At 39.8% G+C, this 14860-nt stretch overlaps 1 protein-coding gene across 8 annotated transcripts in view; it reads left to right on the top strand.

The window, feature by feature from the left end:
- The window catches only part of CEP85L (centrosomal protein 85 like), a 143104-nt gene that overhangs the window by 67301 nt on the left and 60943 nt on the right, over positions 1 to 14860 (top strand). For 6 of the 8 annotated variants that reach the window (XM_061460040.1, XM_061460039.1, XM_061460044.1 and 3 more), the window contains one exon: positions 6946 to 7712. In XM_061460040.1, the coding sequence (XP_061316024.1) occupies positions 6946 to 7712 (767 nt within the window). The remainder of the gene's footprint in view (positions 1 to 6945; positions 7713 to 14860) is intronic. The other 2 variants (XM_061460041.1, XM_061460046.1) reach the window with 1 other exon arrangement.

The following is a 14860-nucleotide window of genomic DNA, read 5'->3' on the forward strand; positions in this document are numbered from 1 at the left end:
GCCTGAGAAAGTATAGTTCCATCTGTCTTGGTGCAGAATGAAAATACCTAGCATTTCACCCTCTTTGGAGGGCAGGGCTGGATTTCTGTTTGGTGGGCCAACTTACTCTCAATTTTTGGGACTTATCCCTAGCTGGGGATGAAAGAAGTAACGTGAGCAAGAGGGAGTTCAAGCTGCTGAAATAGATGGTATCTGTGGGCTGGGTATCTTGCAGATTCAGAAAGGAAGGAGGACAGAAATTTTAACAGATGTAGTATTCCCCCCCCCCCCGGAGCCGTTATTTTTAATGAAGGTCCTAGGGGGATATTTGATTTCTGCATGTCTTCACTGTTAAGTGCTTGTTGGAAAATGGAATTGGAAGCTTTAGATGGCCTTCATAAAAAGGCAAATGCAAGTTTAAGATTGAGACTTTCAAAAAAAAAAAACAACCAACCACAAAGGAAAAAAAAAATTCCCTGTGGCAGTATAAGTTTTCACTCATCCTTTCATTTCAGCAAAATGAAGTTGCCTGATTACGTGGCTGCTGTTCTGGAATACTGCTTTATCCTCTTATTTGTGAGGGGAAAGTAGAACCTGTTAATCTAAAAATTGGTCTACTTAGTTATATAACTATTTCTTAAAAATAGCTCTAGATGGCTGAACAGAAGGATAGACGCTGCAGGCTACAAAGTTTCTCGTTTCCCCAGTTTTTGCTCTTAAATAAAACATCCATATTTATACATAGTTTATTTTTTACTACTTTGTGGTGGGCAGTTGAGTGCCATACAGCACACATACACTTGTACAGCAGCTTATGAACATTCTGTAGCACACGTATCAGATACTGTATATGTGTGGAAGTAGTAATAACACCAAAGCAGAGTGATGAAGAGCTGATAGGTAGGCAGAGAGGTATACAAACAGAAAGCATTGAAGGTGGGTTATCTCTTCATGTGTGTCTCAGTTACTGCTGTGAAACTTTAACTTTGAAAAAGATTGTTCGGAATATCCTTTATTATTTTGTATTTCTAAAAATCACAATTACAGGTGACTGTGGGCATGTGATATCCTTGGGATAAGGAGGTAAAATGCATAAATCAAAGGTTTTGTTGTATTCTGGTAAAAAAAGTTCATTTTTTAAAGATGTATTTCTATCTTAACATGCACAATTTTCTCATCTAAAGGGATTTTATTTAAGTTTGGTTACTCTTTGTAGATTAATTTAGCAGATGGCCATTGCAAGCTTGGACCAATAGCAGTGATAAATAATTTGTTCGCAGCAAACGATATGCAGTAAAGATTTGCTCTTGGGCTTATCTGCTATTTACTTTAGTCGCTGATCAGTTAGTGTTTGTGAAAACTTTCCTGCTTTAGTTTTATTTGCCTTGTGAGCTTTTAGTGAATCTGTACTTCCACATTTCTCTAACCATGGACATCTGTAGTAGTTGAATACAGTACGGAAAAGAAAATCTTGTAGCAGTTGACTCTGCTGTACTTATTTTTCTCTGCTAATATTTTCCTGTAAAGCATGTTTCACCTGCTGCTTTTGAAAGCTGTCCCTGTTGCACAGGACTGAGACCTGACTTCGTTCTGGAGTGGCAGCATCCCACCTCTATACAGTGCTTCTCTTTTTTACAGTCCCTTGTTAAATCATCTTCTGAATATGGGCTTCATGTAAGTGAGCTAATTTGACCCAGAGTAGGAAGTTATTAAATTTGCTTGAAGATGTTTCTCTTCTGGAGTTATGGATTCCCCATCTGAGTATTATTAGCCTAAATACTGCTGGGCAAATTGTCGCTTCACAGAAGTACTAGTAGGCAGCACTGTTTTGTATTAAATCTTAAAATATCAGTTATGTTAAGATCCCCTAAGCAGGATGGCTGTACTCTAGTGTCTATGTGATATGTTGGGGACTTGGACTTTTTTTCTCTTTCTTTCCTCATATTTCAATATAGTAAACTTGAAGTAGTATGAACAGGGCTTTTAAAAAGGATGGTGAAGATTTCTAGACAGTCAAAAAAAAAAAAGTAAATAAAAGAAGCCAAGCAAACCTGAGCAGTTCTGTGGCTGCTACTGCATTCTGGAGAGGCATGCTTTTGCTTCCAGAAGTTGATGAGTCAGTGTCTTAAGGGCTTTTTTGCTAGGGCTGGCCTCTTGCCTGTCCATTCTGAGATTTCTCGCCTCCTCTGATTATCTCTGCTGCATTAAGGCTATTTCAATTTGTAAGTAGGTAGTATGTGTAGCATAAATACTGCTGTCATGCCATGTCATCATGGTCTTTGTTTTTCCAGTAACTCCCAGGAGAGTTAGACCCTTCTGTTGTTGAAAATAGCTGTTTTGGAGAAGGTTTCTGGGAATCGACGACGTTTGTGTGGTAGAATGAAGACTCATGGCCTGTTCAGCAAACTGTACGTTGGATTCTGGAATTCTGGCTTGTTGCTGGGGTCCGTTCAGTTCATAGTTCATAGTTACAGAGCAGTCCAGAGAAGCATTCAGAAGAACTGGCATCCTGTAATAAATGTAAGAACTTTAGTACACTAAACTACAGCCAAATTCAAGGCCTTGAACTTGTATAATAGAGGCTTGACTTCCCCAGTTTATCTTCTGCTTGATTATTAAGAACAATTCAGCATATTTTCCTGGATTGGAGTAATCTATGTCAATGTTGTGGGAGGGCAGAAAGAGAAGGTCAGCTGTTTTTAATACTGGTGTTTTTCTCCTTGGCCAGGGCTTTCTAATTATACCCTGGATAAAATATCAAACTTCAAAGTCCTTCACACAAGGAGGGTTCTCTGTTTTCAGTGGCATTAGATACACATGCATCACATAAACATATGTATCATATGCATTTTGATTTGTATTGGGTAACTGTATTACCTGATTGCTCTGCTCTTGTTTGATAGTATCTTATTGGGAGCAATGAAGATATTGGTCACATACAGAAGTGTATCTTGTAGACTTAGTTGCATTTTGCAGCTGAAGAAGTTATTCAGGGTTACAGTGAACCTTCTCCATCTCTTATGTGTTATGACTGACTGCTGGACAAGAGATAAAGATTTTAAGAAGCTGAGTGGTGGTGTTATGTATCTGGCCTGAGAGATGGATTCAGAAATTTTCTTCTAGTTATGATAAAAACATAGTTCCTTCTACTGTTTTTTAAAAAGCGTAACACAGGAAAAGTAAATGAGTAGGTGTTCATTAACTTTATATTGGAAGCTTGCTTTCTTCTCTCCCTTAAAGTGTCTGCTGTGCTGTCTTCCTGCAATTAGCTTTTATTACGACCAAAACTTATTCTGTTACATTATTTTCTATGCCAGATATGCAGTAATGAAATAGTTCAGAAATGTAACACAACACTGTGAGAAAGCCATTATTCTGTCTGCTGCTATTATGTGGTAGAAATCTTGTAGTGTGTTTTATAAATATATTTTTTCAATTCTCATTTATGTGGTTTGGGAAGTATTGAAGGAGATATTAAAGTGTCATGACTACTAGAAAAGTGCTCTAGGGAGTTTTGTGGTGGTGTGCCCACCTTCCCCCCCCCCCCCCCCCCCCAAGTTATTGGGATAACTGGAAAGCAAAATTTGACATACAATCTTGATGCTGTTCAAAGAAAAGCCAGTAGTAACCAGCTATGTCTTTTTGCTTATCCTTTTCTACCACTCTGCTCCACTCTTATGAGACCCCACCACGAGTACTGTGTTCAGCCTAAGGGGCCCACAACATAAGAGGGATGTGGACCTGCTCAGTTGAGTCTAGAGGAGGGCCATGAGGGTGATCAGAGGGCGGGAGCAACTCTCCTATGAAGACCAGCTGAGAGAGCTGGGGTTCAACCTGGGGAAGGCTCAGGGAAGACTTTAGAGCAGCTTCCAGTTCCTAAAGGGGGCATGCAAGAAAGTTGGAGAGGGACTTTTTACAAGGACATGTAGTGATAGGAGAAGGGGCAATGGCTTTAAACTGACAGAGGATAGATTTAGATTAGACGTTAGGAAGGGAAGCCCAGGGAAGCTGCAGGTGCCTGATCCCTGGCAGTGTTCAAGGCCAGGTTGGACACAGCTTGGAGCAACCTGGTCTAGTAGAGGTTTCAACTGCCTGCCCACGGCAGGGGGGTTGGAACTAGATGAGCTTTAAGGTTATCCTTTCCAACTTTAACCATTCTACAATTCTTTTAAGTTTTCAGTGATTAGAGCAGTCTCAAGCATTGAAAGAGTCTGGATTCACACAAGCTATGTTTAAGAATGTAATCCTCATACACTAGCTCAATGACTATGTGATGCTGAGAGGAGAGCACTTTTAATCCTGAACTAGGCATTCCCTGGCTAAATGGAAGGGAAAATCTGCTTCTTGGTTAAAGTATTCTTTGGTCAGATGGAGGTTATTTCTGTGACTACAGAAGTAATGTCTTTCAACTTCCAGGGTACTTTCTGTATTCTTTCCTGTTGTCAGTGAAATTTCGGAATTTTATGCTTTTTATGCTGTGAGATGTTTCAGAGTGCAGACTAGCTCTTTTTCCAGCTGAGACTGCAGTCAAGGCAGACTGAAGCAATATGCTCTGAGAAGAAGTGTGAATTTTCTCATATATTTCAGTGAGCATTAATAGGAAGACTAATTAGGAGGACTTGAAGCCAAAATTGCTTCCATCAGCTGTAGTTGGATGTACGTGGCATTCCAAGTTTAAATCTGCTTGAAGAGTTTGGAATCGGGAAGAAAAGAAGTTTAAATCTAACTCGGGGCTTAAATTTACAGTAGAATCAGGAAAAATAAAAGTCTAACAGAGTTAGCATATGAATAACTCTGTACTCTAACAAAAATGGTGAAGGAGATCATATATTTGTAATTACTGGTTTCAATTCTAGTTTCAAGACCACATATAAAAATGGTACCTCGCAGTTATTAGCAACATGATCCATCAAGCAAAAAGCTGGTAGTATTCTACTCTCCATTTCTTTTTGTCTGATGTGAGCATCATGTTTGTATTTTATGGCCATCATCAGTACCCTGTCTTAAGTTATGTTGGTCCATTTCAACCAGTTCTGGCAGTTTGAAGTCTTGGAGAGATGGCTGTGTGCTGTAGCTACTATGAAAGTAGGTGGCTAGGTAGGGGCAAGAGACAATGTGGTGTCAGCTTGTCCCTTGAAATGGGAGTGTACATGGTGGAACAGGGACTCAATATGAGGCAGGAAGGCTTCTGCAAGAATTTCTACCTTCTTAGGAGCCCTGGCTCCTTTGGAGCTGGAAGACAAGTATGTAATAGACAGGTACCAGTCAAGGAACTCTTGTAATTTTTTGTGGACAATAATGCATTTTTTTTCCTTATTTTCTGTTGTCCTGCAAGTGCAAGGTGTGAGAAAGTCTGGTCCCAAATAGGGAGAAACGCTAAAGTTGAGGTAGAGGATCTTTATTTGGATGCGTAGAAAAAGAAGTGCTGCCATTTTAAAAAGTGGTTGCACCATTGGAAGCTCTCTTCTTTTTCCTACCTGAATTTTTTAATCAAAGCAATTTCATACTGTCTGCCATGAACCTAAATGAGCAATATGAGCTTGCTGAGGTGTAGCCGTGTGACTCAGTGAGAGCTGATCCTCTAATGAGAGGATTAGGTGTTTATTTCTGGTTGTCCAGAGCCTGTGATGCTCAGCACATGTCACTGGGTATATGAGAGCTCTCAGACAGTCCTCAGTAACCTCTCTTTTACCTCTCTCATTTTTGCTTTTCCATCCCCTCCTGAATATCGCCTCACAGATTTCTCTGTTCCTGATATTTGAGCTTGGGATACATATAATAAATCATGCTACATATGGTTTCTGAGTGCTGTTGTATTTGGTCTGCAAATAACATATAACCTAAATGGAACATGAAATTTTTGTCTTGTTTTTTAGTAAATCACCTGGGGGAAGTGTTGTGCTTTAAGCCCAGTTGACAACTAAGTGGCACCACATGGCAGCTCACTCTCTCCTGCCTCCCCCCAAGTGGGATGGAGGAGAGAGTTGGAATTATAAGCAAGAAAAAACTAGTGTGTTGAGATAAGACCAGTTTAGCAACTGGGGGTAGATGAAAGGAAAAAAAAAAGAGAAATTAAACCCAAGAAAGATGAATTATGCAAATGATTACAGTTGCTCACCACCAGCTGATTAATACCCAGCCAGTCCCCAAGCAGTGCCCTCTCCACCAACCTTCCCCCAGCTTTATATGCTGAGCATGACACCATATGGTATGGAATATCCCTTTGGTCAGTTGGGGTCATCTGTCCCAGCTGTGTCCCCTCCCAGCTACTTGTGCTGCACCCTCAGCCTCCTTGCTGGTGGGGTGGGTGACAGGCAGAAAAGGTCTGTCTGTGTAAGCCCTGCTCAGCAGTAACTAGAACATCCCTGTGTTATCAACACTGTTTCTAGCATAAACCCAAAGCATAGCCCTGTACTAGCTACAGTGAAGGAAGTTAACTCTGTTCCTGCCAAAACCAGTACAGGAAGTATATTCTGAATCGGTGAGATTCAAAAGAGATGAAGAGTTATGTCTGAGATGCCATCATTAAACTGGCTTGTTTCCAGCACTGCCATTTTAAAGTGTATTTAGTGTTAGTGATTTTTTTTTTCATTTTTTTAATTTTTTTCCTTTAGAAAATGAGAAGAGGGGAGATGTAAGAGGAATCAGTCCTGGGACTCGTGAATTGTGATACTTCTACCATTTGTGATATAGAAGCTACCTAATATTATGTAGGGAGCTGCTGTTGCCACTGCTTACTGCAGTTTTGTTTTTGTAATGATGGTGTCTGAGCAAAATAAATTTGAAAATCTCCCACTTAATGTTTCCATTCTCATAATCTTGAATGGTTTAGAAGATCTTATTTTGTCAAGAAACCTGTTACTTTCTTTTTCTGCATTTCGCCTTGAATTTGATGTTTTGCCCTCTGGGCAGTGGTGTTAGTATGAGTTCTGTGTTGTACTTAATGTGGTAAATCTTTCTTCGCAGATCATTCAACTTCAAGTGGTACATCCTCATTTAAGCCCAGCCGGTCACTGGTTTCTATTCCTACTGCCCATGTGATGCCGTCTAATGCCAGATCTTCATTTTCCAAACACAGGGAAGCTTTCAAGTCTGATGGTTCAAAATGGAGTACAAGCTTTGTACGGTCAGGAGGTGGCAGAAATCAGGGTGCCCTGGACAATTCTCTTGACATGAAAGATGCAAAACCTGTGAGAAGATGGTCTTCCTTGTCTAAACTCAGCTCACCAAATACCTTCAGCCAAGATGGCAGTAGTAGTCATTCAGTGGACTCCAGGGCTAGTACAGACAAATCTGTGTCACCACAATTAAGGACAAACGGGCCAAGTTGTTTGCATGATAGCATGGAGTTGCTAAAAATTGAGGACAAAGAAACAGGGAAAAAACGATCTTCTCTACTGGACTGCAAATACAAATTTGAAACATGCAGCAAAGACGATTTTTCAGATTCCTCAAGCAGGAGACATGCCTTAGACTTGACCTACAGTGCCTTACCTGAAAGCAAACCTATGGCAGCCAGCAGCGAAGCTTTTGGACAGAGATATGCAACTCTAGGACAACAGACTGTGAGTGGAGCTCCCATACAGCCAGCAGTGAGGACTCAGATGTGGCTGAAAGAGCAGTTACGTGCAAATCCCCTGGAGTGCAGGACTGCGGAGGAGCCCTACGGCGTAGCTGCATGGCACGTGCAGCAGCTTGAAGATTTTAGAACCGGAGGCGAGCAGCCTGTGCAGGTAAGGCTAAAGCTTGGTGTTCGCTGCCACCATGTGGCATCCCGAAGAAATAACATCAGGCAGGTTCTAATGAAATAGGAAAGGAAGTCCTTTTAACCAAGTGATAATGTTTTAAACTTTGATTAGGGATGCTGCTGCTGTTTCTCAATATTGCCTGAATGTCAGGGTTTTTTTTGGCATCCACTTATGGTTTATTCTGTTTGTTGTGCCATATCTGCATGAGACTAGCATCTCTTTTTGTGAAGCTGGACACAATAAGAGGTCCATCAAATAACATTTTCAGTAGTTCTTAAGAGAGTCTTTGGTCACAGTGTTGTAGGGAAGCAGGGGAGGAATGTGATTTTTTTTTTTTTTTTTTTTTTTATCTGAGTAGCTTTACAAAGATGATGCATGTTTCAGTCAGCAAAATAATAGGGTCTCCTGTGTGCTGCAAGGGTGAATATTCAGATTAAGTGCTAGGCATAGTGATATTGAATTCCATTTGAAATTACTGCATGTTTTTAACTAATTAGAATCAACTAATGGTAGTCAGTTAATGTGATTGCCTAAAATAATATATGTAAGTATTGTGTGTCATACTTGAAGTATTTTCATGTAGAAAATACCAAGTATGTGGTTTTGAGAGATGGAACCCTTTCTAATGTGACAATTTACAGTCTTTGTTTCCAGCTCTTCCCTTAACAGCAAAAGATACCTTATGAAGGAAGGCAGTATTTAAAATCTAAATGTTGCGATGTACCTATGTTAGGTAAACTTGGTTTGCCCAAAACTTCCCAAGCAGATTACAATAGCTAGGATATTATGTGAGCAGAGATAATCTAGCTCTGTGTGTAAACTACTTGTTTTCTCTAGCCTGAAGATATATGAAGTAATTTACTAAGAGCTTTACTTAAATTTTGTTGCTTCCTTCATTGTATATAGAAGGAAAGATAGACAAGTGTAGAGGTTCTTCAGGTCTAATTTTGCTCTTAATGGTGATCTGTGTTTTTTATTTTATAAAAAAAAGCCAACTAATTTGGCCAAAATTACAGTAATCCTTAAAAAAGCTCTCTAAAGACCTGATACTGTTCCAGGGAGCCACCCATTCCATTACCCTTACCACTACAAAACCCCCTCATCTTTCTTTAAGCTTTTTGAAGATTCAGTGTTGAAAAATTCCCCATGTAGAGGCAGAGGCTGATGGGGCTCTTTCAGAGCAAATGTGACAGAAACTGGCTTATTACCGAGGCTGGATCGGGGCACTGCCAGTGGGCTCTTGGCAACTCACAGCTACCAGTGGTGTCAAGGAGCACAGGAGGGGTTAGGATGTAAACCTCCAAGTGCTTGTCAGAAAATGGAAGCTTTAGATGGCCTTCCTTAGTTTAGGTAAATGTCTCTTCATCATTTCGTATGGACCTTTTGTTTGGGATGGGTGTTCTAGGAACTTATTTTTGGTTAAGTCACAACAACTCGCAGCTTTTTTGATGTCTGGCAAGGACTTTTTCACTGTTGATTATTATTAAATACAGTGTCTCTTTCTTGTATGAAGGCAAAGTTTCATGTTTGAAATGGCTGAAGCCCTGTATACGTTATGGTGGTTATTTAAAAACTTTTGTGCATGCAGGCATTGATACTGAGCTGTGTTTTAAGGGCAGAGCCAACAGAGGGAGCACAAGCATTAGTTATGTTTTTGGCTGAATTCATAAAATAAAAGGTGCTTTTCAGGTTTGTAAGACTAAAGCATGAAGTTTTGCCTAAACACTTTTTTTTTTTTCTTGTTATTTTTATATCTGTATCGGTAGCAATTATATATATTACAGGATCCATCTAGCCCTGGTTTAGGAAGCTGTCGGCTGTTTGGTCAGCCCTGGAAAACGGGGGAAGTCCTTGAATCTGTGGCCTTTGCTCTGCTTACCCTGACTTCCCACTTGAATGTGAGGGGGGCCCCCAGGGACTGTGACAGTGATTAAGGACACAAGGGGTGTGGAGGAGGCTTCAGGTGGCCTTAGCAGGTGGAACACCTCTTCAGAGAAGGTGCATCATTCCACTGTGGGTGTGATGTTTGTACCTTTGGAAATAGACTTCCAGGTGGAATCTGGTCTATAGTTGTTGTGCAATATCATGGAGTTGTATATGAAAATAGTTTTCCCTAGCTAATGTGTACTATTTAATGTATGCTTTTTGAAGATAAGCATTCTCCTATGTGTTTCCTAGGAACAGATTTTGACAGTAAAATAATTCCCATGCACTATTTTATATTTTACCATACACAATTTATATTTTAGCATACACTTAATTATTTATTCTCAGTATATGGCTGATCTTTCAGCGGGCATGACCGTTGTGATACCTTATTTACTTTTTTAAACTCTCAGATAACGCACAACAGCGGTTCCCATTTACTGAACTGGGAGGCTGTACAAATCTAGATATATGAAAATGCACAGTCTTTTTAAAGGCATTTCTCAAGGCCAGATCCTGTTATCTAGCTCATTATCTGAATGCACCTAGGTAAATACTGTGTGCTAGTCCACAAGTTGGGTTTAAAAAGAAAGCATGCTTTTAAAATTGTGGGAGATAATACAGTAAGAAGAAAGGTTTCAGAAGGTCACAGATCTACTCACTAGCTCTGTACAATGTTGTAGGCATCACTTTTCCATTGTATGGGGTATCTGTATGATTTCTTCATGGTGTGCTAACTTGTGTCAGAATTTAGCAGAGCAAATAGATGGAAATTGCTTAAGTGCATCTTTTTCCTTTAAGGTATATGGTTTACTATTTTTTCTTTCATGAGGAAAATACTGCTTTGTTAATGTATGTGGGGGTAAATATATACACACCGTGTATATAGAAGTTACTGGAAATCGAATTTTAATGCAGTGAGAGATATAGAGATACTACAACAATCTTCATTTCAAAACAGAAGTAAACTTCATGCATACACCTAAACACTGCAGAACAAAAGTTGTGAAACCTTACTTGAAAGAAAAAGGTAAAATCTTCTTCAAATGCTATTGTTGCCACAGAAAAGTTTATTCTGATATCAGCCGAAAGCTAGTTTTTCTTATGGTCCTGACAGTTAACTGAAAATTATTCATGTCAACATTTTTCCTGTGTCACATGTTGATAAACCGTACTTTTCAGCAAGATAAAACTTTTTAACATGAGCAGTTATCACCTTTGCTTAGTGGAGTGAACTTCTTCACTGCGAGCCACAATTAAGCTCTTCTGTTGGTTGTGAAGTTGGTAGTCCAACAACTGGGATTCTGTTTGTTACATTGTGTATGTGGGCTTAGTCTGGAGTCAGCGCTAGCAGATGATGGGAAGCCCAACTTGGACCATGCTTGATTGCAGAAAGAGACTTGGCACTAGTTAGCTGATAACCTTGCCAGTTTTATATGTCATCTTAAGAAAATGCGTATTTCGGTTTGAGTGACACATTTCAGCAGTTGTTGACTTCATTGATGGTTGAGAGGAGGCTGCTGGGGTTGTATATTCTTCTTTCTGCATGCTAGCAGCAGGGTTTCTTACGTGCTTCCTTTGTATGTAGTTTTGGATCTGGGAATACATGATTGTTGATGACAGTAGTAGTAAAAAGGAATGTATGACTTGGTTTTTGTCAGGACTACCTCATTTATCTCATTTTAGCTATTAAATTGTCACAGTGGTTTCCTTAAGATAGGGAAACCTTCGACTATGCCTACAGACAAATAAGCTTTGTACAGTCCTGAGCTGAGTATCAGTGAATAGCCATTTTGTTAGGAAAACATTTTTTATTCTTTAGATGAGAGTTGGCTTCATGTCAGTTTGTGTGGTTCTGGTATGCTTCAAGCCATGTATGTCAAGCATCAGCAGAAATCTTCCAAAGTGATAGATAACTCTGTAACTGTTAGGACGTATATCCCTTGTATATATTTTTTTTAAAGTAGAATATTTCAAGATTATCAGAGTATTTAGTAAAGTGCTTTCAGTGATGTAGCTATGCAAAGTTTTCTGCTTTAAATGCAAACAGGCAGGAACTGATATTGCTATGTCAATATTAAAAAGTTATAGATATGTAGTTTGCAGAAGCTGTTTTAAATGTTTATTGCACATAGAGCAGATGGGAGAAAAGCTTTTAACTGTCCATGCTGGCCTAGCTAATTGTGCTGGTTTGAATGGGCTGAATTTAATTTTCCTCACAGTAGCTAGTATGGGACTAGGTTTTGGATTTGTCTGAAAACTGTGTTTTCAGCCCAAACCAGCACACTAATGCTGTGTAAGCTTTGGAGCAGGTAGCATAGAGCGGAATGTGGATGCCTGTTAGGGGTAGGACTGGTATAAGCTGTGTTTTGCTAGGCATACTGCTGTTTCATAGAAGTCTTCTTGTAGCTCCAATGTAGATGAGTCTCTTCCAGATCACTGAACCACCCACAATATCCAGTAATCTGGAAATCCTGCGGATGAACAGGAGTCAATCAGCTCTGTAATATACTTGGGATTCTGAGAAGTGCTGGATCAACAGTGGATGTGCTGAATTGGGGATGTGCTGTTGGCAATAAAAAGCTGGAAACTGGGGCTTCCCCTCCCCATGAGCAACGTCGACCTCATTTGCATGTGTACAAAAGACTGTTAATGTGTGTATGTATGGCATTAAATTCACTGTACAATACATATGCGTTGGTATCTGTTCCCATGTTGTCCTTGGGAAAGAGGTGCTTGTTTGGCTCCAGTGTAATATGTAAAATGTACTTCTGGCCACCTTCTTTCCCAGAGTGTATCAAGTGTATAGAGCTGCCTGCCTTCTGGGCAAATAATTCTAGCAGAAGTGAGCTCTTGGTCACTGTCCTTCCAAGGAGCTGTGGGGAAACTGCATCCTGTGAAGGGCCATAGAAGGCCATGTAAGAAGCTTATGTTGCATGCTGAAAGTGAGGACAAGCTATGGACTGGATGATTGCACTGGCAGGTAACAAGTGGTGTGTCAAATATGGCTTGAGGGCTCCCACACTGCCCACTTGACGTGTGCTTGAGTGGTAAGTCTGGCTTATTGAGGCTGTAGGACACTTCCTGGGTTCATGCAGATGCACCTATTGCTTGAGTGCAGGTCAGTGTTAAGGGCTTCTAGGGAGTTATGATAACCCTTGCTAATGGTAGTTTACTTTCCAGTTGTTTTGACTGCTGCTTCTTTTTGATACTGTTGGATAACACTAATGTCTTCTGGCTTTTAAGGTGTTGCTGTGAGCTGTAGGTGGTCAAAAGAGGTAAAATAATTTTGTTTTCATATTTAAACTTAACTTATCCCCATGTCAGTTGCTGGAAGCTGCTTTTCATGGATACCCTTGTTTCCCTCTACAGCATCTGTGCTTTTGCTCTCCACAGATAACTTGGTGCGTGCTGTCAACCCAGTGTAGGTGTTTCATTCTGCCTTCCTGCTGTTTCTGTGTCATTTCCCATACAGAAACTCCATTTAAAAAAAATCGACTTCTGCTGTCCCTTCTTGCAGAAATGATGTTCTTTGAAGGCTGCATATCTTTTGCATATCTTTAAATACAAGTCGGCTGTAGCCGTGAGAAAACTACAGTAACTGGCACATACTTGGATTTCTTCAGGTACTCAGCAAGGCTCTAGATGCTTTCTTTACTCAGTGGCAAGCAGATGATGGTGGACAATTTTTAGGATTGCTTTCTGATAAAATAGGCATGTGGATACTTTGTCATGTATTCATTCTCTGCAGGATTTGCATATTTGTATTCAGATAGTTTGAAGTGTCTATATTATCATTGCAAAGCAAGACTTGAAGCAGAACTTCACAGAGGTTCACATCAGCTTCACAAGGATAAATGCGAGCACCAGAACCAAGACAATAAGCAGAAAATTGAGCAGCAGGTTGACACCTCTGTTGTTAGCAAGATCCATGATGTGCATCAGTCTGCCCTCTTGTGCTTGCTGCAGACTCTTGATGGTAGATTTGGGTTGTTCCTGCAGTAGTAAGCAGTGTAGAATCACACTTAATTTCATTGTGTCCTCTGCTGTTTGCTTGGTTTTAATTTCTACCACTTAAGAAAAAAGCTTTACAGTAACTGTTTCCCCCTCCCCCCCAACAAAGGAATGTGGATGTTCCTTCAAGTCTAATTTTCCAAATGCCTTGAAAGAAAAACAAAGTTAACGATAGCTTTCATCTTTGCAGGCCCATGTGATTTTTCAAAAAGAATAGCTGTTCTCAACACCTACTTGTTTCAGCAATGGACTGTTGAAAATTTGCTTCTAAAAGATCTCTGTAGGTGCAAAAACCACTCAACTTCCTCATCTGTGCAAAAAGTCCTGCTTTTAATAGGAGTGTTTCCTACCCTTCTAGGGTTTGGCATCATGCAGTGCAGTGGGTGATGTTTTGCCAGCAGTGTGCTGTTTGGGATTAATTGCAACTTTGCAAATGCCTTAAGAATCTAGATTGGGCTGGCAGAGGATGCATCCTTCGTGCTTTTAATAGCATATACACAATAGCTTATTTTAAAATAGTATTAATAACTTAGCAATTGTGTTTTATCTATAGAAAAAATAGATAAAAATTAAAGCAACGAATAGGATTGCTCAGCCCTAACAGTGAAATGTTGCCAAAATGTCCTTTTAATAACCAGCTGAAGTTTTAGGAAATGCCACAAGAGGGCAGTGTTTTATAGTTTTATATTTTATTAAAAAATCATTGTACTTCTGTATTCTTGTATCTTACAATACAGTGGGCTTAGAAAGCAATCTGTTTGACTGAACTGTCTGATATTACAGTAAATCTAGGGTCTGGTTTAAATAATTTATGTTACCAGGGCTCTTGCTGAGATGAGCAGCAGGTTTGAAGGAATCCTTATTTATAAAGTGCTCTGGTTTAGGCCTTGCAATGAGCAAGAGGCTTTGCCTGTATCCTTCCACAACTAAAACAGATTCTTTTTTCTACCACCCTGTTTTTAACATCTAGCTAAAATGAAAAGGAAAAACTACATTTGTGGTGAAATAAAAGATACCTGGATCTTGTTGGGCTTAACAAATATTTTCTAGTTGTATTCTGACAGATGCTGTTTATTAATAGCCATACGAATACAGGCATCTGGCCTGTAATCTATAGTATAGCAATATGCCTCTTGATATGAGCAAGAATACACCCTAAATGACTGCTTTTGTTACTCCTCTCTAATTTTGCC

Source organism: Pezoporus flaviventris, unplaced genomic scaffold (assembly GCF_033815535.1).
Source record: "Pezoporus flaviventris isolate CSIRO_AGI_PZ_B2104156 unplaced genomic scaffold, CSIRO_AGI_Pfla_v1 ptg000031l, whole genome shotgun sequence".
Classification (NCBI taxonomy): domain Eukaryota; kingdom Metazoa; phylum Chordata; class Aves; order Psittaciformes; family Psittacidae; genus Pezoporus; species Pezoporus flaviventris.